Source organism: Eschrichtius robustus, chromosome 21, assembly GCF_028021215.1.
Source record: "Eschrichtius robustus isolate mEscRob2 chromosome 21, mEscRob2.pri, whole genome shotgun sequence".
Lineage (NCBI taxonomy): Eukaryota > Metazoa > Chordata > Mammalia > Artiodactyla > Eschrichtiidae > Eschrichtius > Eschrichtius robustus.
This window is the reverse complement of record NC_090844.1, coordinates 18235724-18261616: the sequence shown is the minus strand read 5'-3', so window position 1 is coordinate 18261616 and position 25893 is coordinate 18235724. Positions and strand designations below refer to the sequence as shown.

The 25893-nt window shown below is 41.6% G+C and overlaps 1 protein-coding gene and 1 pseudogene across 3 annotated transcripts in view; one reads left to right on the top strand and one right to left on the bottom strand.

The window, feature by feature from the left end:
- The first annotated feature begins 546 nt into the window (after positions 1-546).
- The window catches only part of ZDHHC2 (zinc finger DHHC-type palmitoyltransferase 2), a 67349-nt gene continuing 42002 nt past the window's right edge, over positions 547-25893 (top strand). For 2 of the 3 annotated variants that reach the window (XM_068532105.1, XM_068532104.1), the window contains exon 1: positions 547-758. In XM_068532105.1, the coding sequence (XP_068388206.1) occupies positions 632-758 (127 nt within the window). In that variant the 5' untranslated portion in view covers positions 547-631. The remainder of the gene's footprint in view (positions 759-25893) is intronic. The other variant, XM_068532103.1, reaches the window with a different exon arrangement.
- Positions 21620-22212, bottom strand: LOC137755957 (small nuclear ribonucleoprotein Sm D1 pseudogene; annotated as a pseudogene).

Sequence of the window (25893 nt, the reverse complement as noted above, 5' to 3'; positions counted from 1 at the left end):
CCCTCCGCGCGGCGCCGGCAAGGGGTCCGGTCAGTGCGCACGACTCCCGGGACTGCCCCCCCCGGCCCTGCCCCGCGCGCGTCTCCGCGGCCCGCGTCCGCCGCCAAGGGTCCTCGCCCCCTGCCCGGCGCGTTCGCCCCAGCCCAGGGGCCAAGCCGGGGGCGGGAGGGCCAAGGTGGGCGCCTTCACTCCCCGCCTCGGGCGCCCCTGAGGTGCCCAGCGACGAGGGCGCGAGGCCCCGGGGCGCAGCGGGGACGGCCCGGAGCGCCGCAAGAGGCCGCCCGAGGGCGCAGCGCGCCGCGCCGGGCAGGCGGCCGCGGGGGGGCTGGGGCGCGGGCGGGACGCGCGGAGGAGGGGCGGAGGCTCCCACCGCCTCCGCCTCCTCCGCGCCCTCCTCTCGCAGCCACCGCCTCCGCCGGACGGAGGAGCCGGGAGTCCGCGGAGCCGGCTCGGGGCTGCGGGATGGGGAGTTAGCGCCACGGCGGCGGCAGTGGCCGCGGCGCAACCGGCCGCCGCCCCCGGGCCCGTCCCGCCGGGGACGCCGGGCGCGGCCAGCCAGCCCTGGAGCCAGGCCCGCGGGCGGCGGCGGCGGCGGCGGCGGCGGAGCTGGGCAGGTGGATGCGGCTGGAAGATGGCGCCCTCGGGCCCGGGCAGCGTCAGGCGGCGGTGCCGGCGGGTGCTGTACTGGATCCCCGTGGTGTTCATCAGCCTCCTGCTCGGCTGGTCCTACTACGCCTACGCCATCCAGCTGTGCATAGGTGAGTGCGCCCCCGCCCGCGCTCGGCCCTCCCCCCGCCCCCGGAGGGCCGGCCCGGCCACTCAGCGGCCTCTGCGCTCGCCCCTCGCCCCCTCCGCCGCCCACTCGACAGTCCCGGGACGCGGGGACGCCGAGCGCGCGGCGCCGCGCGCCCGCTCTCCCCACCCCGCAGCCCGTCGCGTCCCGGGCGCCGCCAACTGGCTGCTTCTCGGCCGGCGCCGCGGTCGAAAACAGCCTCGGGGCAGCCTCCTTCCGCTCGCGCTACCGTCGCCTTCCCCTCGCAACTCTCCGGTTACGGTGCCACCTCCACCCCGACGCTCTCGCAGCCCAGCCACCCCCGCCCTCGGCAGGACGGCACCCGGGACAACGGCGGTGTCCGCCGCCCCAGCCTCCGCCGAGGGCTGAGGCCCGGGGAGGCTGCGCTGGAGGCTGGAGGGCTCCGAGCTGGGCCCAGGATCTGAGCTGCGCCAGACCCGCGCGGGGGACGGTGGCCTCGCGTGTCAGAGCTGCCCGTTTCTGGTTGTCCTTAATCCACTTTTTAAAAATTGGTGACAGCCCTCAGGGGCGTTTTTGCTGCCTTTATGATCTTTGAGCATTGCCAGTTGGACACTTGCTAGTGAAGAGGAGGTGGAGGTGGGTGGGTGGTGAGCTACTATAAAGTATTTTCGGAGATATATGCAGTACGCAAGACCGTAATTTAGATGTTAGAATAATGGAAGGGAAAAAGGAGGCGACCATCTGATGTTTTTTCATCCAGAGAGCCAAGTGGCTCAAGTCCAAGTTTTAGGCTCCAGAATCGGTTGGATGGGGTATTTGCAGCGCTGAAGATGAGAAGAAAAAAAGTTGATCACGCACGATTAGGGAATACAATTCTGTTCTTTAATGTAAGCCGGTTTCTACCTTAGAGGTTTTGTGAAAGCTCATCGTGTTGTCAGAAAAGGTGATAAACCAGAGGATGACCTTTCTGCCAGTGACTTGAGAACGCTTTTTGTGTTTTGTGTTTTCGCCCTCCGGAGCACTTGCTTCCGGTGAGGCCAGGAGAAAGGTTAAATAGTGGCCTGTTTAGTTGAACCTTCTCAATTTAAGCGTTTTGCAAGCTGCAAGATTCAGACATAGAATCTTCTCTGAAGCCATCTTACCTCAAAATGTTGCCCCTTGTGAGAAATGATAGGTGTCAGAATAATACAGCAAAATAATTACTGACATAACTTTTAACAGAATTGAGACTAACTTCCCATTTCATATAGTTTTAAAATTTGATGTTATTACTTTTTTTGTTGAATTTAGAAACAATATTTCAGTGCAAAAGTAGCTTTTTTTAAAAAAAAAAAAAAAGGATTGGGTACCGAAATCATCAAGACAGTGCAACTGAGTATGTAGCATTCAAGTCATCAAAAATGTATAGGAAAAAATTTTCAGAAACATGTACTTTTTGTATTAACTGTTAATACGAAAACAACTTGCCTTATTGAGGTATACTGAAATGTTACATAACTATTAGAAACGTTTGTTGTATTTCATTCCTTCTCTTAGAAGCAGTGAGCAGTTTCAATTACTGTAACTGGTGCAAAAGAGGAAAGTCTCAGAAGGCCTCAGTTATCAAAACAGGCAATTTATTCACCTACATTATCACATTAAGCTAAGAAGCTTAGCCTGATGCAGTCTCATGCCCATCAGGAGGAAACACATGAAGGCTGGGAGAGCTTTTCTTCCCTTACGATTACCTCTGCCCCAGCTGAGTTCTACATAGGATGTCTTACTGTATTGAGTGGACAGGTGATGGGGGAGGAGCTAAATGGAAAACCGCTGTTTTATCTGGATATTATTTATATATATTTTATATATTTTTATTTTAATTTCTGTAAGTTTAAGGTAAATCTAAAATATCCATGAAATCCACATCACTATTTTAGTAAGTGAAAATTTGACTGAGGGGGGAATGCCTCTTTTTAAACTGCCTAAGTGACATGGCCTGTTTTTGATACTTTCCCTGGAGATCAAAAATGAAGTCTCATGTCACTTCTCGTCATTGCCTCCCTCGCCTGGTACAATGCCTGTCATGTTGAAAGCAATCAACAAATAGCCTTGAATAAACAACAACGAAATGATTCAGAGGCAATCTCTCTGAAGTTGTCAGAAAGTAGTTTTTCTATTAAAGCTATAGAAACAAATTGTAAGTAATCGTATGAAAAGTCTAGATCCTAGAGTCAAGAAGACAGCAAATTGAAAATGATTCTAGACGCTATGGCAGTTTAGGAGGGGTAAGCTCTAAAAGCTTGGATAGCCTTGGTTGGGTGGGAAGTTGAAATTAACTGTACAGTTCCCTTACAGGCACCGGGAAAAGGGCCACTAGTGTGGCAGGCACACAAAACCAGGCTTCTCTCCTTTTCACAAACAAAGCAGAGAGGAATGCCAACCTTCCCTACCCCCCAGCATTATTCACATCTCTGATGGCCCTGCCCTTTGTGGATTCTGTTTCTCTTGGAAGTTGCCGTTTACCATCAGATTTTCCAAATTTTACCCATAAAACATTGGCCAGGGTTGGGACCAGAGGATGGGGGTTGGGGGTTGGGAATTAGAGTGAGTAACAAACAGAATAGAAAAACAGGGCGGTTTACCCTGGCCTTGCTTCTGTATCTGCTGTCAGCAGAGATGACCCTGAATATAAATTACTTTGTGCCCTTTGCTGAATTAACTGCAATTTAGGAGTAGTGCTTACCCTGGTATCCTTGGAAACTGGAGATAATGATTCTCATTACAGTTAGTTTCTATATTTAACAATGTGGATGTGTGTGGCTCTCTAGGCACTTTTTTCAATTAGCATAATGTTTGCTTAGTGTTTGTATTTTAGAAAAAATAAACTCATATCTCTGGAATATGTGTACATAAAAAATATATGGGATGTACATATATTGTATGAGAGTCAAGTATTTGGGGTAAGTTTCCTTCCTAGTCTACCAAAGAAGAGAGAATACAGAGCTGCTGCTATTTGTAATCATTTCAGAACATGTTTATCTAGTTAATTGATTAACTGGTCTCTTCTAGTCCCTCCCTCTCCCTCCTACTACTCTCTCCACTCCAGCTTCTTTTGTGTCTTATCTGTCTTTTGATCCCTTTAATTACTAGTTAGCTCATTTTCCATAAAGTAAGATAAATTCAAAGGGTAAAATTTGTAAGGTGGGTAATTAGGATGCAGAATAGAGGGAATGACGGTAATCTGCAGGCATGCTTGGTTCAGGGAACGTACTAAGCATGGCTTATGTGTTTTCCAGAAACATTATGGCAGTCGCTGTGTTAACTTTGTTGAATATGGTAACTGAAGTTTTCCCTTTTAAGTGCTAACATTTAAAATTGTTTTAACTATTTTTATACCTTTTAATTTGATAATAATTTCAAAGTTACAGAAGAGTTTCAAGAATAGTACCAGAAAGCTCAACATACCCTTGTTTAATAATTTTGGTTTTCACTTTTCTAAAATGTATTCCTTCCCTGCCTTCACCTTAGGCAGGTGCCATGAAACATTTATTATTAAGTTGGGTGCTCATATGGTTCTGAGTTTGCTTATGGATTTACTGAAGTCATTTCAGAGAATCATGAAGATTGCAAAGCTTAAAGATCATTTAGGCCAACTGTCTCTGGCATTTGTAGATGCAGACATTAAATGTCCAAGAGTTGCTACCAGTTCTATGTCCTTTTTCCAAATTAACCAATGTGACTTCAGCTTCTGTGGTACAAATGTTAAAATGTCTCCCTTTCCTTGCAAACCCCTCACCGCATCTCTCTAGCCCAATGAAGTCCCTTAGCAAGTCCATTAAACTTTATTGTTGTTGTTTAATAAGAGTTAACACAGCTCTGAAAGTAAGGGAAACAGCCTTTATATAATGATTTCACAATTTTCAAAGGGTTTATAGTTTGGGCCAGATAGTTACAACCACTCAACACGACTGTTGTAGCACAAAAGCAACTTTAGATAATTTAACAAATGGGTGTGACTGTGTTCCAATAAAACTTTATTTATAAAAATAGTCAGCAGGCCAGACGGCCCTTGGGCAATAGATTGCTGACCCTGGAGTATGTTAGAAGTTAGACCATTAGAATATTGGGGTTTTACTCATGGTTTTGCAGTCTTTATTATTAATAAACACCTCTCAGAAATGATTGCAACCTCTTATATTCCACAGTGATTATTGAAGATGTTCAAGAATTCAAAGAATTAGTCTACATACTTAGGGATCAGTTTAGGAGATAGAAAATTACGTTTTCCTTCTTTTAAGGATATCTTTAAGGATAAAACATATAAAACCTCATACGTGGATTCTGTTGTGATCTACCATTAATTCAAGGCCATTGCACGTTCAAGGATGGAGACTGAATGGGGCTCTAAGTTGTTTTCCATCATGAAATGAATTTGAGCCCCACAGAGAAAGAACTGTGTTTTTGTTATTGGTAAACTATCATTTTTAAAAATTATGCAGGACATTAAAACATTTTAGAAAAAACTACTAACAAATGATCTTGAGAATACAAGTGTTACCATCTATAATTATTAAAATAGTTTTAAATGACACAGAAAGCACATCCATAGATGTACACATGCTAAATGTTTAATGCCTAAATACTTAGAAATTATTTCTTGTTGACAGTTGATTTAAAATATATTAGTTCTTTAACTTTTCTTGATATTATCAAATACTTTCAAGATTTTTAATTGTCCAAATAGAGGGATAAGAATTCAACATTTCTTCAAATCTAAAATTCAAATGTATAAAATGTGATATACTCCAAATTCTTGACCTATGTACCATTTGACTTTAATATAAATGGTCAGTAGGAAAGGAGAAAAAAAGACTCTGCTTAATGCTTTCTTGGTTCCATTTAGTGTGTCAGAAAACTTTTTAATTTATATATTGGACAATGCAGCATTACTGTTTGCTATTAAATCCTATTAGAGATAACATAGGTAAAGCAGTTACCATGGTACTTAGCATGCAGAGGTGCTCACTAAAAGTCGAATGAATTAATGTGTTTGATTTTTATGAAACAATTGTATAATGTAAATAGGTAAGAGAAGAGGGTCTAGAGGTCAAAACTCAATTTAAATTTTGTTGTGGAGAAAAAAAGTTTACTTTCAAAGGCTTACTGAGAATGCCATGTCCATGCTCTCAAAATAAATACTTGCTCAAGTGTTTCCAGTAATTAAGGAGAAGCTGAAGGAGTGGTTTCTTAAGTCAAGATAATTGTCTCTAGAGAAGGTGCATTTCCGCAAGGTTAGAAAGAGGCCAGCTTCAGAGGGTTTTGAGCAGGGTTCATTCAAAAGCGTTTATTGAACCTTTGTTATGTGCTAGGCACTTTTTCCCCAGAGATGATTTAGAGGAGAACTGAATAGACATCTTTTCCTCACAGCTAAGGGGAAAAATTGCCTCTGGAAAAGCAGAACAGAACAAAACTAAAGCCTTTCCTCCAGCTTGCGCATGAGGAGAAGGGTTGGTAACTTTCAAAATGCGGCTCGCGTGGCACAGGGGCAGGAAGGAGAAATGGAAAATGAAACACCCCAGTCCCGGGAGCCTGTGAGTTGGTTGCTGTGCCAGTGTTAAATCAGAGCGATCAATACGGCAGGTGAGACGAGCTGACGGAGAGCGCTTCACTAGTAATGCCTGGCTAATCATATTATCGATCTACCACGTATAAACATCTCAGAGCGAGATTATGACCAGTAATTTTTGCCTCAGCTACGTGCTACGTGGTTGTTTCAGTTGCCTCATTTCTTACCTAATGCTCGGGCAACTTTTACTCTGCTCTCAGCTTAGGGCCCGTGACTTGGTGAGTAAATGTGAGAACTTGCTGAACACAACTCATTGAATCCATGAGAAGACTGGAGAACCCAGCTTAGAAAATAAGCAGAAACCAAGAGAAGATGGGTGAAGCAGAGCTGATGTCATACCGTTGGCAGGAGCTGCTGCCCTAGTGGCCAGCCATCCCGAGCACTGGAGCCACCCCTGCTCCCTGTGTCTCCATAAGGATGGTTCTGGGAGCGTCAGCTGGCTGACCTGTTGGTGTGCCCACACCCCAGGCAACAGGGTTTATTTAGCAAGAGCAGGTGTTTGATCTCTTTGGCCTCCGTGGTAGGAAGAAGTGCCAGGAGGACAAAAACCAAACAAACCAAAAGGACAAATATTCCAGAGATTAGTATAGATGGAGAGTTCTCAGTGAGAAGATTCTCAGTGATCTTTGTTTCATTTGTTTTTCTTTTTCATCTTGATGGAAAATTTATGGTTTTTCTTCTCAGAAAAATGGAACCAGGACTTACATGTTGTAATTTATACTGCTGATTTCATGCATTTTGACTGTTGTATCACATCTCTCAGCCTTCTTTCCTCTAGGAAGTGGTGAGTTCGTGGGTCCCCTGAGACTCCAACATTGTGATGACTGGAGAAATACTATCTCATCTTACTTGCAAAATGATAGATTTGCCATAGATTCTTAATGTTCTCCGTTGGGCAAACAGTTTTACAAAGATTGTTTAGAAAGATAGTCTTAATAGTATGTGGAAGCCTACGATTTTATATTACCATGTAGATATATAACAGAGAATTAATAGTAAAAGCATAACATAATTGAATTAATTTCTTTAATAGTCCATTAAACATTGTTGAAATATTTTTCTCTAATTCTTTTAAGGGTAATTTTGTGATATCTTAATTGTTATCTCAGTCAAATGCTGAGAATGGAAAAGGGTGGAATTTGCAGGGCAGGGGGTGGGGTGAGGGCAGCTGGGAGGAGGTAGATGACCTGATTTCTTAAGAAGCATATGTTAGCAATTAAGTAACCGGCTATGATTGCCTGAAATTTTTCCTTTAAAATTAAATCACATTTGAAACATTTGTGTATCATTTTTCCTAATTTGACTTTTCATCTGACTATGACTTAAATTCAATTATAAATATTTGTGCCAGAAATGTTAAAAATCCATTTTTATTTGGGAGACACTGGAGCAAAAATATCTGCTGTATTTATCATCTTAGCGCTTCTCTGCACTCTAAAATGCATACTTGATGGTAGTTCATTTTAGATATGTTGTTGATTACATTTTTAAATGCAAATGAAAGAGAAGTGCTTTTACAGATGACTGAGCTTTATTTCTTTGCCAGTATTTCTCCATGGTATCCTGAAATTTCTCCTCATGTAGAGTGTCAATTAAGCTTTCCTGCTATACTTAAACTATTTTGACCTCTTTGGATTTATTCACTAGCATCGCCACCCTAAAGGAACAGAATGGTCCAGATCAGTTCATCAGTAAAATAAACACCAAGCAATAATCAAAAAACCTTTTTTTCTACATCCTTTAAAACCAAATATCCAAAGAGTACAATAGTTTCAAGGTAATTTGTTTATCTTCATGGTCATCTTATAATAGATACAGTCCTTGTAAAAAGCAGTTCATATATTTCCAAGAACTTTATAGATTTATTTGATTATAACTCGGTGAAATTTGGCAGACCAGAATGCTTTGTAATGCTTATCTATTTTCTTATATGTATAGATAAAATTAAATTTCTGACTCTGTTTATTGCATTATGTAAAAAATGGATTTTCACTGTATTTGAATGAGTATGTTTAGAATGAGGTGACTGAAAACCCAGACTAGATTGTGTCCCTGATGGTTTTGGGGGCCCGAAGGTCATCTCAGGAGAGGTAGTAGGTGGCTGAATCTGAAGTGTGGCTTTTCACCAAATTGGTAGGGATGTGAGAGATGGTGCAACTTAAAGTACAGTCTCTGTAATGTCCGTATAATTCACCTTGGGAATATGATAGTGGGAAAAACAGCCTGCTCCGAAACAGCTGATGCTGAGCCCTAGTGAGAGACACCTGGTACCATTTACCCACCAAGAAAAAGATTTCAATGTTATGAGCCTCAAACTGTAAGTCCCAAGCCTGCTCTGAATTGCAGGGACTAATATGTGATCAGGTTTTTTACTTGGTGGCCAACTCCAGGTGACATGTTGTAGGAAGAAAGGCAGTAAGGGATTTATGTGCTTTAACTATGACTAGTGATTATACAGGGGACCTCCAGGGAGGTCCATTAGTGGGACGGGATGAAGGGCAGAGACCAGCTGGACTTAATCAAGGTTTTAATTATAGCATATTTTTAATGAAATGCAGCTTATTCCAGGACTAGGACGTACTAAAAACTATGATACGCAGAACTGAGAGCTGTATGTCGGTTGGAGGGGGTGGAGAGCAGTAATTCATTTGTAGGCCCCCATAAACTTGCGTTTTAGCAAGCAATTTTAAAATCCAAGAACTGAATGCATTTCAAACCATCCATAATTTATTGAGTACCTCTCTAATTCATTCATTCCTTCAAAAATATTTGTTAACGGCCCTTAGAGTTTACATTCTAGTTGGAGGATAGGAAGGACAAATAAGAGACACAGTAGCTTATATAATGTGTTAGAGGGTCCCAAGTATCATGACAAAAAAGCAAAAAGCAGAGCAAAAATGATTGGGAATGCCAGTGAAGTTTTCCTTTTTTAGTTTTTAGATCGCCATAATAAGTCTAGTTGTCATCTGTCACCATTCAAAGGTATTACATAATTACTGACTATATTTCCCACCCTGTACTTTGCATACTTGTGACTCATTTATCTTGCAACTGGAAGTTTGTACCTCTTAATCTCGCCCACCTATTTCTCTCCTCCCCCCACCAGCCTCCCCTCTGGCAACCACCTGTGTGTTCTCTGTATCTAGGACCGTTTAGTTGTGTTGTTCATTTGTTTTGTTTTTTAGATACTACATATAAGTGAAATCACATAGTATTTGTCTTTCTCTGTCTGATTTATTTCACTTAGCATAATGCACTCTAGGTCCATCCATGTTGCTGCAAATGGCAAGATTTCATTCTTTTTTATGGCCAAGCTATATTCCATTGTATATATAGACCACATCTTTTTATCCATGCGTCTGTGTGTGTGTGTGTGCGTGTGTGTGTGTGTGTGTGTGTGTGTGTGTGTGGTGGGATGGTCAGGGAATTTAAGCAATGACTCAAAGATGCTGAGGGATTGAACCATGCTTGCACTGGGAAGAAATGCATCTCAGGCGGAGGGAACCGGCAGTATGCAGGCCCTGAGGCCAGGAGTGTGTGAGCATGTTAGAGGAGGAACAAGGTGATTTTGGCTGGAGGGGTGTGAGCAGGGGGAAGGGACGTAGGTGACAAGGTCAGAGAGGTGCAGAAAAGGTACAGATTATGGGGCCTCATAGGCCATTGTGAGAATTTCGGCTTTACTTGGGGTGAAATGGGGATCCATGGCAGAGTGCTGGGTAGCACAGTGACATGCTGTGACTTACGTTTAAAAAGATCATCCTGGCTGCTGCGTACTCTGGGCTGTCTACGTCATCAATCCAGGTGAGAAAATGATGATGTGTCAGACCATGGTGGGGACAGTGGGAAGGGAGAGAGGTTGCCAGCTTCTGCATTTATTTTTAGAGACAACAGGATTTCCTGACAGACATTTGTGAGTTGTGAAAGAAAGGAAGGAGCCAATCGATTCCAATGTTTTGGCCTGAGCAACTGGACGAATGGAGATGAGCTGAGATGCACAAGATGTAGGTAGAGCGGAGCTGGGTGGGGATGGGGTGACCGTAGATCACCAGTGTTATGTGGACATGGAAACAGAGCTGCTGAGTGAGCAGTTGCGTAGATGAGCTTGGCATTGGGAAGAGAGTCTGGACGGGAGGAGTAAATTTGGGAGTCCTCAGCATTTAAATCGATTTAAAGACTTAACATCGGATACATTTGTCCCAACAAGAGAGTGAACGTAAATTGAGCAGAGACGAGGACCAAAGATGACCAGCACTGAGAGTTGAGGAGATGAGTAGGAACCAGCAAAGGAGACTGAGAAGGGACGACTAGTGAAGTGGAGGAAAACTAAGAGAATGTGGGCTCCTGAAGCCTGGGGAGGAGAAGGTGTCAAGGAGGAGGGAGCACTCGATGTTGACAGATAGGCTCATATGTCAAGTAAGATAAGGACTGAGAATTTAACAATGTGAGATTGAACTCTTGTTTTAATTTATTACTGACTATGCTCTGAAGACCCCCGAATTTAATTTTTAAAGTTTTACTAAAATGAAACACATATACCGATGTGTGAGTCGCTGCGATATCTGGATTCCTTCAATCCAAATTAAAAAGACCTTGTTCTATTAGATAAGCTTAGCTTTCTTATTATCTGAAGATTACCTGTAGAAGATTTCGTGAGAGCAGTAACCCTGTCTGGTTACAGTTGTAGCCTTGATGCCTGACACAGAGTAGCATTCAAGACATACTTCTCTTAAAGGAATGGATGCCCACTGAACTTGTTTAATTGAGCCTTTTGTGATCGTAGTAGACATTTCAAGCTTCAAAGAACGTGAATCCTTTATGAGAGAATTACCTGCTTAACTTTTTATTATTTGATCACTCAGATGTTCGTAAATGAGTTTGTAATATTTTTATGGTTTCAAATTATTATGGGCCAAGTTGTACCCTTCCCCCGCCCCCCATTTCATATGTTGAAGTCCTAACCCCTAGGACCTCAGAACATGACTGTATTTGGAGATAGAGCCTTTAAAGAGGTAATTAAATTAAAATTAGGTCATTAGACTGAGTCATAATACCATATGATTGGAGGAAATTTGGACACACACATATAGAGGGAAGACCATGTGAAGACACAAGGAGAAGTCAGCCAGGGAAAGAGGCCTCAGAAGAAACCAAACCTGCTAAATCTTGATCTTAGATTTCTGGCCTCCAGAATTGTGAGAAGATAAATTTCTGTTGTTTAAGGCACTCAGTCTGTGGTACTTTGTTATGGCAGCCCTAGTGAACTAATACACAAATATAATAATCAAATGCCTCTTTTTTTTCTTAATATTGAAATGTAATCATTTATAATAAGGATTTAGATGACAACATTAATTTTATAACCCATTTGAAAAGTTAAAAGATTAAGAACAATTTAGAATATGCAAAATATTTGCCCTAATATATAAATATAAAATAATCACTAAAAAAATGAGTGAAATGCATTTGCAGGAAGCACTCAAACTTAGCCAGCATTGCCCAGAGCTGCTATATTCCATTTTAAAAGTTTTCAGCTAACTAAAATCTCCCCTTATAATGCTAAAATTTTTACCCATTTTAGATTAAAAGAAAGAAAGACTTTCTAAAATATTCAACTCCCCCTTCCTTGCCCCAGTCTTCTTAGAGTATGCTGTACATAATTTAACTTTAATTTGAAGCTGTCAATCTGAGATGGATACATGTATGCAGTTAATATCCAAAAATACCCAAGACCCTTGAAGTCTTTGGATTTTGCATTCATTCACTGAAAAAGGCCAAGGAAGTGTGGAATTTGTAATTTTGCCTAGGTGTTCTTCTGAATCTCAGACACTGAGAATCTGGGAAGACTCATGAATGAACCACTTCGGTGGAAATGCCTAGCTAGACATCTGCATCTCAACAAAGCTTTGTTTTTCTTTACTTACCACTTCTGAGCTTACTTTCTTGAAAAGATCAAACAACAAAAATCCTTCATTGTAGAAATAACCAGAGATGAGAAAGAAAACTTTAGCTACAGGTGAATATTAGTTTAATTTGTGGTTTGGGAATAGTCTCTGGAGCAGGTGATTTTTAAATGTTTTTATTGTGATAAAATATACGTAACATAAAATTTTGCCATTGTACCCATTTACCATTTTGACTGCATTTTAAGTGTGCAGTTCAGTGGCATTAAGTACATTCCCATTGCTGTGCAACCATCACCACCATCCATCTCCAGCAATTTTTAATCTTCCCAAAATGACACTCTGCATCCATTAAGCAGTAATTCCCCATTCTCCTTTTCCCCCAGCCCCTGGCACCCACCATTCTACTTTCTGTTTCTATGACTTTGACTATTCTAGGTACCTCATATATGTGGAACCATGTATTTGTCTTTTTGTGTCTGTTTATTTCACTTAAGCATATGTCTTTAAGGTTTATCCATGTTGTAGCATGTGTCAGAATTTCATTCCTAATGGTCTATAATATTCCATTGTATTATGCACCACATTTTGTTTATCTGTTCATTTGTTGGTGAACATTTTGGTTGTTTCCACCTTTTGGCTATTGTGTATAATGCTGCTGTGAACATTCGTCTGCAAATACGTGTTCAAGTCTCTGATTTCAGTTCTTTGGGTATATACCCAGAAGTGGAATTGTTGGATTATATGGTAATTTTGTGTTTAATTTTTGAGGCCTGCCATGCTGTTTTCTTGGAGCAGGTGATTTTGATGGAAGTGTGATTCCAGAGAAGCCTGTATATACCCTTGTAAACATATCTAAACTTGAAGGTCTCTGGAAGTGTCTGTGAGGTCCATATCAATGTCACCGGAGTAGTTTTTAACTACCTTGCCCTTTCACAGTGCAGGAGGAAAGCTGGTGGTCAGGGAATTGTGAGTAACTCCATTTTGCCCATGCAGTAGCTTTCTTCATTCCTAGGGACTGTGTCCCTCATGAGAACACCGGCCATCAGGTACGGCCAAGGCAGAAATGTTGAGGGCTGCTGGCCTACTGTACGTAGTCTAAAATTCAGCAACAATTTTTGGGTAACCAGAGCACTAATGATAACTGGTAGAAATTTTATCTTTTTAAAGAGCAACATGTTATGAGTTTAAATGGTACATATACTGGGTAAACATGAGCTGGTGGCATGAGCTGGTGGGGAGAAGTCGAGGAAACATACCTGTGTCTGTGGATGCGTCAGTATCCCACGGTGTTAATCATGAGCTAGGTCCTTATACACAGCACAGGGAGTGAACACGATTCATGAATGAATATCAGGGTATTTGTTTTGCCTGCAGATCTAGAGTAAGTGACAGTGGTTTCAGGAACAGAAAACAAAAATCAGTACATTAATTGGTGGAGAGAAACAAGTAGGAAACATGAGATTCAGCTCACACATTGAGCAGAGAAAGAGACTCAGTCCAAGCATTGATGACTGTCTTAGTTCTGTACACAATTGCGTAGAACTTCCTGTTTACATTAATGAATACGTCTACTTATAATTAGGTGGTACTTGTATACTATTGTGCTCTTATACTGTGCCTTAAGCAGTAGTAGGGCCCGTCTTTCATCTGTGACCTGCCAGTTTACAGCTATGTCAAATTTGCTTTTGCTGCAACTGAATATAGGTACTATCACGGCAATTACTGGCTGGCGGGCTGTGCTAGTGCTGTTGGTAAATGCAGTATAGAGTAAGGGTATGATTTGCTGCAAGTAAGAGGAACAAGGCATACTGTAATTCAAGCTGAGATCAAAGAAAGATTGTGTGTGTGAGAAGTTTACTTCATGAATATATGACAGTGAAGAAAATACTGTTATAAAAGAAAATACTGACTCACCCTTCAATACCCAGTACAGAAGGGTGAGTCAGTGAATAGTTTAATACCTTTGCATGTTTTAATAGATATTGCGACTCAGTGCTCTACTGCAGTAATTATTGCTGGTGCTAATGTTGTTTTAAATCTTTTAATTCATCCCTTCAAGTGTGCCACTGTAAATTCTATTCTGATGAACATCATAAACACAAAGGCTGGAATTAAATAGCTTTGTCCCGTTCGTTTCTTTCTCTGGAGTACTATAGAAGTGTCAGATAATTTACGTGAGCCTAGAAATATTGGTTTAATTTTTAAATATGTTATATGTGCTCTGTTATAAGTGCCCTGGTCGTTTGGTACTCAACATGTAGCTGCTAACCCCGGGAGATAGTTTTAGAAGGTTATCTGTTTCCATGGAGAAGCACACAAGAAGCACTGATTTTTCTACTTAATAAATCAGAAAGCTAATGTTTGGTAGTGAAAAAAAAATTCTCTCAGTATTGTCCTCTTTGATAATTCTGAGTACACCAGGTAATAAGGGATTGATCTAATGACATTAAAAAATACACTACAAAAATTCTTTCCATCTGATCTTATATGTGTATTTTTAAATGCTGAAATAACCAAAATACAAGTGGGATTTTTGCTTACTACGAATACATAAATACATACATATATAAGAAAGATGAGTAGTTACACTGAGCAAAATAATCATTAAGGCCCTTCCAGTTCTAAAATTTGGGTTCTGACTAATGAAGGGGATGTTTTCAGGATTTGAAGTCTCTGCTTGACCTTCCCCCAATAGTAGACAACCATTATTTGGGAACCGGGTAGAACTTTGCTGAAGGTGTATTGTTCACACCAACCTGCCTGATTCAGAGGAGTCGGTCATGCCTCTCAGGGCCAACCCAAAGAAGGGCATGGGGAATTGGAAAGGAAGGGGACTGGAGTTGAAAAGACCCAGGCATTGTTGGAACTTGAATTGAGCTGTAGCCATGTGTGGAAGAGGGGGGACCCGTACAATTCTGTCTTAACAGGGTAAATAAACTCACCTGCCTTGAAATCTGTACAACTTGCTGGCACTGGGAATCTCCTCTACTTTAACTGAGACAGAGGGATCATAGGATTCCATTGAGTAAGCTTTGAAGTGAGGACAGTAAGCCAGGGACCAGCCCTGAGATCAGATTCCCTTGTTTAACAGTACTGCTTAGTACACTCGGTGAGTCAGGAATTGTCTTTCTCTTTGCCGAGACGAAAGTGGCAGTGAGTTTTTTCAGGGCCATAATCGTGAGACAAAAATCTTCATTCCCCTTTCAAAACTGATAAATCAGAAGACCCACACATCCCTAATGATTAAGTACAAACATTCGGTGTGTTCCCAGCCTTCAGTTGGGAAAGTCAGAGTTTACACCAAATGTTTCTGCAGAGTAGAGCTTCTTAGGTATTGAGAACAATGATTTGGTCAAATTGCTAAAGAAATGGGGAGAGAGAGAGAGAGAACTTCTAACTTGGAAAATTTTGATAACGGTAGGGATTACAAATTCCCTTTCCGGGACAGATGTATGTTCCATCACTCTTCATTGCCAGTTTCTACAAGTGAGGGATCTTCCCGTAAGGGAGTGTACCTGGGCTGTACTGACCTCAAGAATGATCTTTCCCTCTGCTCCTGAGAAGGCGGGTCAGGAAGTCCCAGTGTCCTCTCCTAATCCTCTTCCCTGCATCACCATCTCACTCTTATCCTTGGAACCCGGAGCTCTCTTCCTTCCCCAACTCTTGAATTGAGAACTCAGGAAAGCCAAGCTCTCAGCACGGAAATATAACCAAATATTTGAATTTTTTTTGTGCCCAAAGTTTGTAAAATGACCTGCTTCCAGGTTGTGTTTAAGTTGGTTGGTGGAGGAGGGGTGACAGAAAGAGGACGTCTTAAACCTTGATCTCCAGAGCATTCCTCATCACAAGTAGCAGGTAGCGGCCCAGGTGTTAAACACAGAGGGGGCACTGTGTGGGAGCAACCAGGCAAGGAACAGCTGCCCAGGACAAAGAAGCCTGGAAGGGATATGCAGTCGGGGGCGCCAGATGTCACACATCCTGGGAGGGCAGGTGGAATCCTTGAAAGAGTTTTGGAGTCAGACAGACCTAATATGTAGATCCTAGCACCACAGGTTATGACTGAATGACATTAGGAAAGTTATTTTATTTTTGGGAGACTGTTTTCCCAACTTTTAGAATTATGATAATAATACCTTCCTTACAGATTGTTGTAAGGTTTAAATGAGATAAACATTTGAAAAGAATTAGCACAATTCCTGGCATGGAGTAAACATTTAACAAAACGCTCCCTTCCTTTAGTTTATTCTTGCCCCTTGTCATCTGACCTCCCCCCACCAGCCCAGTGATGCCCTGTCACCCCGACCCAGCCTTCACCCTGCTCGAGCTGCAGGCTTATTTCAGAGAGTGTTTCGGGCTGAATTGTGTCTTCCCCCAAGTTCATAGGTTGAAGTCTTAACCTGCAGGAGTTCCGAATTTGGAGATAAGGCCTTTAAAGAGGTAATTAAGTTAAAATGAGGTCATTAGGGTGGACCCTAATCCAGTACGACTGTTGTGCTTGTAAGAAGAGGAAATTTGGTTCTAAAGATATACAGAGAGAAAACTATGTGAAGATACAGGGAGAAGATGGTCATCCACAAGCCAAAGAGAGAGGCTTCAGAAGAAACCAGTCCTGCCGACACCTTGATCTCAGACTTGTATCCTCCAGAACTGTGAGGAAATAGCTGTCTGACAAAGAAGCCGCGAAGTCTGTGGTACTTTCCCAGACCGACTAATACAGGAGTCATCACTGAAGACTTGGGGTGGGAGGAACGTCTGCTCCCATAGCCCAGAAGGTAGGGGAAGAGAATGAGGGCAGCCTCTTGTCTACCCTGGTGGAAGGGAGGTGAGTTTGGATGTTCCAAACTCAAAAAGGCTCCCCTGACACAGAGTAGCTAATTTTTGTAATATTGTTAATTCACAATTTTGTAATGTTGTTTCAGGTACATTAAGCATTAGAAAGGCTTTTGATGGCTGATATGGAGGCCTGACCACCCAGATAACATATGACTTGCATAACCTTTTGGATCATAACCTGTTCTTTTTTTCTTTTAATTTTTTTTTTTTTTAAATGGACAGAGAATCTGATAGACACCTTTTTTTTTTTTTTTTAAAGAAATTCACGTTCTTTTATTTATTTATTTATTTATGACTGTGTTGAGTCTTCGTTTCTGTGCGAGGGCTTTCTCTAGTTGCGGCAAGTGGGGACCACTCTTCATCGTGGTGCGCGGGCCTCGCACCGTCGCGGCCTCTCTTGTTGCGGAGCACAGGCTCCAGACGCGCAGGCTCAGTAATTGTGGCTCACGGGCCCAGTTGCTCTGTGGCATGTGGGATCTTCCCAGACCAGGGCTCGAACCCGTGTCCCCTGCATTGGCAGGCAGATTCTCAACCACTGCGCCACCAGGGAAGCCCTTCTTTTAATTTTTATTAAAGTATAGTTGATTTACAGTGTTGTGTTAGTTTCAGGTGTACAGCCAAGTGAATCAGTTATACATATACATATATCCATTCTTTTTTTAGATTCTTCTCCCATACAGGCCATTATAGAATATTGACTAGAGTTCCCTGTGCTATACAGTAGGTCCTTATCAGTTATCTATTTTATATATAATAGTGTGTATATGTCAATCCCAATCTCCCAATTTATCCCTCCCTCCACTTTCCCCCCTGGTAACCATAAATTTGTTTTCTACATCTGTGACTCTGTTTTGTAAATAAGTTCATTTGTATCGTGTTTTTAGATTCCACACATGAGCAATATCATATGATACTTGTCTTTCTCTGTCTGACTTCACTTAGTGTGATAATCTCTAGGTCCATCCATACTGCTGCAAATGGCATTATTTCATTCTTTTTTATGGCTGCATAATATTCCATTGTATATATGTACCACATCTTCGTTATCCATTCCTCCGTCAATGGACATCATAACCTGTTCTTAAGGTTCCCGTTCTTCCTGTGTCTTGGTTTATATTGACTGGTTTACTGCCGTTCATTTTTTTTTTCTTTGTTGTTGCATTGTGCCATTCTTCAGGAGAAGTTCTCCTTGGCCATTTTTCCATGGTTGTTTGCTAATTTCTAGCACACAAAACATCTAGTTTAGATCAGTATAGTTTGTTAGACATAAATCCTGGGGTAGAGGCAGGGGGGATGCATCAGACCACCTGGGAAATCCTACTTCTCCCCAAATTACACAATTTCCTCCACTCCTCACATTGAGATGCTAATGCATGCCAGACCCTATCAGAACCTGGACAGGCCTTGGTGGGGTGGGGATGGAGTTGAGAGGAAAAGAGTTCTTCAAGGAGTAGGGAAAGAAAATGTAGTTTTAAAATTCACTGGTTTAGTGTTTTCTCATTATGTTAATTTGCCCACATGGTAATTCACCTGCATTTTTCTGCTTATTCACACTCAAAAGTTCTTCCAGCAATTTATTTCCATCAACTTGGCATTTCACTGTCCAGAAAACCGTAGCCCTCCAGCAAGCTAAAAATGCATGGTGTGCTTCTTTCTCCAGGTTGTTTATAAAACTGTTGACACTAAACCTTGGGGAACTCCTACTCTTAAGGTTTCACTGTTTCGTGATTTATTTATGCTCCATATTCATCTAACATTTATTGAGCTCCTCATATATGCCAGCTTCTATTCGAGGTGTTTTTACTTACGTTACCTGGTTTATTCTCAAAACAACTCAATGAGATAAATATTGAGATAAGACTGAGGAGAGAATATGTAATTAGGCGGAGATAAAACATCAAACTGGACAGAGCCAGGATGCAAACCTCAGTGAAGGACATGGAAAAGAAACAAATAAAAACAATTACAGGCTGTGCTAAGTGCTAAGAAAGAAACAGTGTGTGGTGGTAAGGATTGTAGCTGGGTACTGGGCAGGAGAACCTCTATGAGAAACTGACCTGCAACTTGCAAGCTGAAGGATGATCAGGAGTGAGCCAGGAGAGGCAGCAGGTGAAGAAGGTAGAGACACTAAAGTTTAGTGTGTTCTGGAAGGTCAGCCCGTTTGCAGCTTAGTGGGCAAGAGGATGAGCGATGAGAAGTGATCTTGGAGAGGTGGGTAGGAGCCAGAGCATGTTGGCGCACTGAGGCCTGAGTAAGGAGATTGGACTTCAGTGTAAATTCAGTGCAAAGCCACAGAAGGGTTTTTAGTGAGATGACATCAGTTGACATTTTAAAAGAAACCATGGTTTTCTTATTGCAGAATGAGTGTTTAAGGAACCATATGGGGATCTGACAAGGAATGTAGACTGCCTGCCCCGTGTTTGTGGTTGGCACTGTGAGGTCTGGCTTTTATGTAACCGTGAGAACCTGCATGGGAAACCAAGGGTTTTTGGGTCCAGGTGATGTGAAGCCTTACCCTTATTCTTTGTTTCTATTCTGAAACTGCTTTCCTGTCCTTGACAAAACAGTTGCTACAAACCCACCGATTCTATTTGTAGATTCTGTTGCCCCAAGTTTATTTATTTATTTAAAAAAATTATTTATTTCATTTATTTATTCTTGGCTGCATTGGGTCTTCGTTGCTGCACGCGGGCTTTCTCTAGTTGCAGCAAACGGGGGGCTACTCTTCGTTGGGGTGCGCGGGCTTCTCACTGAGGTGGCTTCTCTTATTAAAATGGTCTAGCAGCAGTGTCACCAGTATTCATGGGAATGATTTGATGTATTTCTCCTACTGACCCAATTTGATCTCTAAAACATTAAAAGTGAACTAGTGCTTCTTGGAAGGTAGCTGAAAGGACAAAGGATTCTGCTTCAAAGGGTTTTCACTGGCCGGTTTCACCAAAGAATTCACTGTCAGTTCAACAAAGCATTTCAAAAAGAGAGTAATTAATTCTGTTAGAGTAACTTGAGTACCAAGAATTAGGGAGGGTATTGGTGACCTTGACAGGACTGATAGCAGTGGAATGTTGGGGGTGCAGAACCACTTGGTGGTGGTCGAGGAAGTAACAAGAAATTAGGGGGTATGGGCTTCCCTGGTGGTGCAGTGGTTAAGAATCCGCCTGCCAATGCAGGGGACACAGGTTCAAGCCCTGGTCCGGGAAGATCGCACATGCCGCAGAGCAACTAAGCCCGTGCGCCACAACTACTGAGCCTGCTCTAGAGCCCGCGAGCCACAACTACTGAAGCCCACGTGCCACAACTACTGAGCCTGCGCTCCACAACAAGAGAAGCCACCTCCATGAGAAGCCCGCGCACCACAACGAAGAGTAGCCCCCGCTCGCCGCAACTAGAGAAAGCCCGTGCCCAGCAACGAAGACCCAACACAGCCAAAAATAAATAAATAAATAAACAAATAAATTAATTAATTAAAAAAAAAGAAATTAGGGGGTAGAGGCAGTGCGTTTGGATGATTGTTAAAATAAGTTTTCCTGTGAAAGGGCCAGAAAAATGGGGTGGCAGCTGGAGACTTGAGGTCAAAGGAGAGATGTTAGGACAGGAGATATTAAAGTATATTTGTAGCACTCTTCCTATTTTCATCTTAATTTTCTGAATCTGAGGGGCTTCTGTTTCTTAATTGAAAATGTTTTACTGATTTAATGTCCTTGTTTTTTCCGTTAGTTTCAACTTCTAAGTAAAATGGCCCCATGAACTCTAGGCTTTTTGAGCAGGGGGATGGAGTCTCATTTACCATTTTATCCTCAGTGGTGTAACTATGGTAGAGTCAGTGACTGTTTTTCAATAGATGAGTTAAAGATAAGCAGAAAAAAATAAGAGCTTGGCTATAAAGTTATCCTTCAGATTCACTCATTAGAACCAATTCTTTACTTTTGGTGTTCTTCATTATCAGACTGAATATATGGGGCTAAGATATATCTGTGTCAGACTGCCCTAGTGGATTTATACAGAGAAGGTACTGTGTTCATGCAATAAAAGTAAATTATTCTTCCAAAACAGAGTTTGAATTTGAAGGCAAGAAAAAGAAAATTCAGATTAAGAAAAGAAATAAAAAAATCACAGCCGTATACATTTGTGATGAAAATACCCCAAAGACAGATTGTTCTGGAAAAAATTATGTAACTGTTCTTTGCTAATTTAAGGGGGAAAGTACTTTTTTTTTTTTTTTTTTACCTACTATGAAGGCTTGTTTTAGTATCTGAAGTTTTGGATTTGGGATGTACTTAGGATGTACTTAGGACTGAAAGTTGAACTAGATTCAAGCTACTGACTTACAGGGGTAGGCTGCTACTTATCAGTAGATAACATTTTTGACAGCAAACTCTCAATTGTATAATCACCAAAGCAAAATTTTAAAAAATCAGTTGGTAAAATATAGGACTGGAAAGATCTTTGCGCCGAACCTTTGCTTTTTTTTTTTTTTTTTAATTTTTTTTAATTTTTTTTTTGTCGTACATTTATGTTTATTAAAAACTGCCACAAACAAACAAAGCCTGTACAAAAAGCAGCCAGGGCATCGATCACTTTAAAACCATAACCTTGAGAGACACAATTTGCTTAGGACTCCACCATCTTCTAACTTAGCCACGTAGTCTTCCTCTGCTACGTCTTCTTCGTCTGCCATAAACAAACAAAACTACTTCGAAATAGTAGTCTTGAGAGATATTATCGCCTAGGACCCCCTCTTCCTCTGCCTCAGCCACGTCCTCTTCCTCTTCCTCGGCCTCGGCCTCTTCCTGCAACAGCTTCCCTTTTCTTAGACTTCACCTTCGGTTCAACATCCACGAGAAGTGTATCCAGAGGTAAGCTGTCTGGCAGAATAAAATATGGAATGTTATTTCCTCGAATACTCAGTGTTTCCAGCTGTACAGGTTCTCTGTTCTTCAGGGTCATTTTCACAGCTTTAAGATGTGTATTCATGCTGACATCTACACCTGTGATTGTTCCATGGACCTGTGTTCCATTCTTTAATTCAATGGTTACAGTTTCGTGACTCAATTTCATCAAAAATCTCATGAGCTTCATCCTAGCGGCGCCGTCACCCTTTCAGTCCGAGAGCGCACAAAACCCCCGAACCTTTGCTTTTAATCAAGATTGAATTTAAATCAATCTAGACTAAATTGGCTCTAATATTTTTAGAGCTCTTTAGAAAATAGGGTTGGATAGCGTCCTTAGGGAATCATATGGGTGTATATATAAAGTTAATTTGAATAGGATTATTTGCAGTCAAGTTTTTAGAGTATGACAAAGGATTTTATTATTGTTTTCCCTCTAGCAGATACATAAAGTTAGTTTATGTAGTTACTTTGCTAGCTATAATTCCAATTTATTAATTTACAGTAAATAATACACTTGGCTTCAGAACTTACACAAAAGATCAACACATGTCTTCTTAGTAAACTATTTTTAGAATAAAATTAGATTCTAGATGCAGGGTGTGATGATTAATTTTATGTGTCAACTAGGCTAGGCTGTGGTGGCCAGTTGTCTGGTTAAACACCAGTCTAGCTGTTGCTGTGAAGGCATTTTTTAGATGTGGTTAACATTTAAATCAGTAGACTGTGAGTAAAGCAGGTTACCTTTCATAATGTAGGTGGGCCTCATCCAATCAGTTGAAGGCCTTAAGAGCAAAGACTGAGGTCTCCTGAAGAGGAAGCATCTCTGCCTCTAGTCTGCCTTCAGACCCAAGACTGCAACATTAACCCTTCCCTGGCTCTCCAGCTTGCCAGACTGCTCTGTAGATTTTGGACTTGCCAGCTCCCATAACCCTGTGAGCCAACCCTTAAAATTCATATTCATTCATTCTCTACTCTCTTCTCTCTCTCTCTCCTTCCCTCCTCCCTCCTGCCTCCTCCGGCCTCCCTCTCTCTCTCTCTACACACACACACCCACACCCACACCCCCACACCCACACACCCACACACCCTATTGGTTCTGTTTCTCTGGAGAACTATATTTATACAGGGGTTGAAAAGCATTCTCTATAGAAGGCCAGATAGTAAATATTCTAGGCTCTGCAGGCCATACTCTTCCTGTCACAACTACCCAACTCTCCATTGTAGCACAGAAATAGCCATGTAAATGAATGCATGTCTCTGTTCCGAAAAACTTTATTTACAGAAGCAGATGGCTGGCTATATTTGGATTGAGGACTGTAGTTTACTGACCCCTGGATTAAATGACTGCTTGATAATTCATGCGGAAGAGATAAGTGAGGTATGCCTTTAATTTTTTTTGTATGCATTTTTAAGGATGTTTACTCAAGTCAGGTTTGGAATAAGAAGCAGTTTTTCATCCTTTTGTATATTAGGGGTTACTACTTTGGCTGACAGTCTGACTCTTCAACTTTGGTTTTACCTGTTTTATTTTTACACAAGAGTTTCTTAAAGATGAGTACTACAACAAAAGTATCATGCATCAACGCTAAACTGATGGCTGACCAATCAGCCTTTTCTCTAATGCCCCACTCTGTTTCTTAGAGGAATGATTAATGAGGGAGGAGGAGGGTTAGCAGAAAGGGTAGCCAGAAAACACAACTGGCCACCCGACCTACCAGCCTTGCAGTTATATTGACACTTCCAGATTCCAAGATGTAATTCTTTTTTTTTTTTTAATAAATTTATTTATTTATTTATTAGTTAGTTAGTTAGTTAGTTAGTTAGTTTTGGCTGTGTTGGGTCTTCGTTTCTGTGTGAGGGCTTTCTCTAGTTGCGGCGAGCGGGGGCCACTCTTCATCGCGGTGCGCGGGTCTCTCACTGTCGCGGCCTCTCTTGTTGCGGAGCACAGGCTCCAGACGCGCAGGCTCAGTAGTTGTGGCTCACGGGCCTAGTTGCTCCGTGGCATGTGGGATCTTCCCAGACCAGGGATCGAACCTGTGTCCCCTGAATTGGCAGGCAGACTCTCAACCACTGTGCCACCAGGGAAGCCCCAAGATGTAATTCTTAAAGGCCTTCATTTTGCTCTTGGCAAAAGGAACATTCTTGCAAACACTGGTAATAATTTATCATGCCCACTTTCTCTCTTCCAATAGACCACCAGTGCCAAGAAAGTACTTCTGTTCTTTAGGATCTTTCAACAAGGCAGAGTTCTTGTTGCCTAGTTGTACTGCACTTAATCTGGGAGGAGTTTTAAGTCCTGCAGGTAGATTGAAAGTTAGAGATCTCTAAAGCAGCATATTATCATTGTTGTCTCTGGAACTGGAAAGAAATTAGGCTAATCCAAGATAAAATTAGGCAGTTAAGTTTTTAAAATGAAAATGAAAATCGTGACCCCCTGGTGTTACTATCGTATGTATTGAGATGGTCACCAGATGTATGAAGGGTAAATATTTTAGTGTAATAACAGCAGTGCTCTTATTCCCAGGAGTAAATTGCATCTAATTTTTTTGGAATGAATATAAGATTTAGGCCTTGAAAAAAAAAAAGTCATTGTTCTTATTCATTAAGTTGGACAGATTGTGTCTCATCCAAAATAGATCTTCTCACTTTTAAGTGAAGTTCTCACACGGGCTGACTGCCGCATCAGGAATGAAGTTTTTATGTCTCATCGTTACCCTGTGTAAGGATCAGTACCACCATTTTTATTTATCACGTTTCTGGAATGACACATCTATATACAAAGGCAAGGTATGGAGATCTGAGTTATTTTTCACCTTTTATTTTTCACTTTGTAAAGTCTATTTTTAGTCAGAATTTTGCATTGATGTCTTTCAAAGGTCTGTACAAATGCTACTTGTCTCTGTAATTTTTCTTCATTCGTAGTCCCCTTTCCTATATGTTATCTATTACAGTTAGTGTTTGCAAAATTAAATATCCTGTATTATGATTGTTTGTCTATTTGGGGAGCTTACTGTGTGCCAGGTACTATGTTAGGTACATTACGTGTATTACCTCTTTTAATTCCACAACAGCTCTAATGATATTGCTGTTGTTATTACTACCCTCACTTCGTGATGGAATATGTAGAATCACTGTGTAAACCAGCAAGTGGCAGAGATAGGATGGAGCTTTGCCAGTCTTTATCCAGAGCCTTTGCTCTTTAGTTTGGTTGTGCTTAGTAAGATTCTTCTTCACTTTGACAAACTGAACTATTAAAAAGTAAAATACTAAGGAAGAGCCAAAATTAGGAGGGAAAAACCCTATAAACGTATAAAACCTTTCTATCTTCTTTCAAAGTTGCTTGAAGCCAAGTTGAAGCCAGTGTCTTCTTCAAGCTTTTAATTTTTAGAGGATCATGAACCACTTGGTCGTCTCTGTCTCCTTTGTGTAATGAGGTATTGTCTTCACTTCTGGGGATGTATGCTAGCAGGCGGCACAGATAAGATTACTCTTGGTTTTGCAGATTACTAGTTGAGTTTCTACAGTGTGCTAAGATGACAGGTAGAAGAAATAACTTTGTTCTTGAAATTTTCAAGTCAACAGAAGAAAGAATTAACATAGGTGTGCTTTGGGATTCCACTTTTATGATTCAAATTAATGGTGTTTTCTTCTGTTTGTCTTTTCTTTTTAATAAATTTATTTGTTTTATTTAGTTTTGGCTGCACTGGGTCTTCTTTGCTACGCGTGGACTTTTCTCTAGTTGCAGAGAGCAGGGGCTACTGTTCGTTGCGGTGCACAGGCTTCTCATTGTGGTGGCTTCTCTTGTTGCGGAGCACGGGCTCTAGGCGCGCGGGCTTCAGTAGTTGTGGCTCGCGGGCTCTGGAGCGCAGGCTCAGTAGTTGTGGCACACAGGCTTAGTTGCTCTGC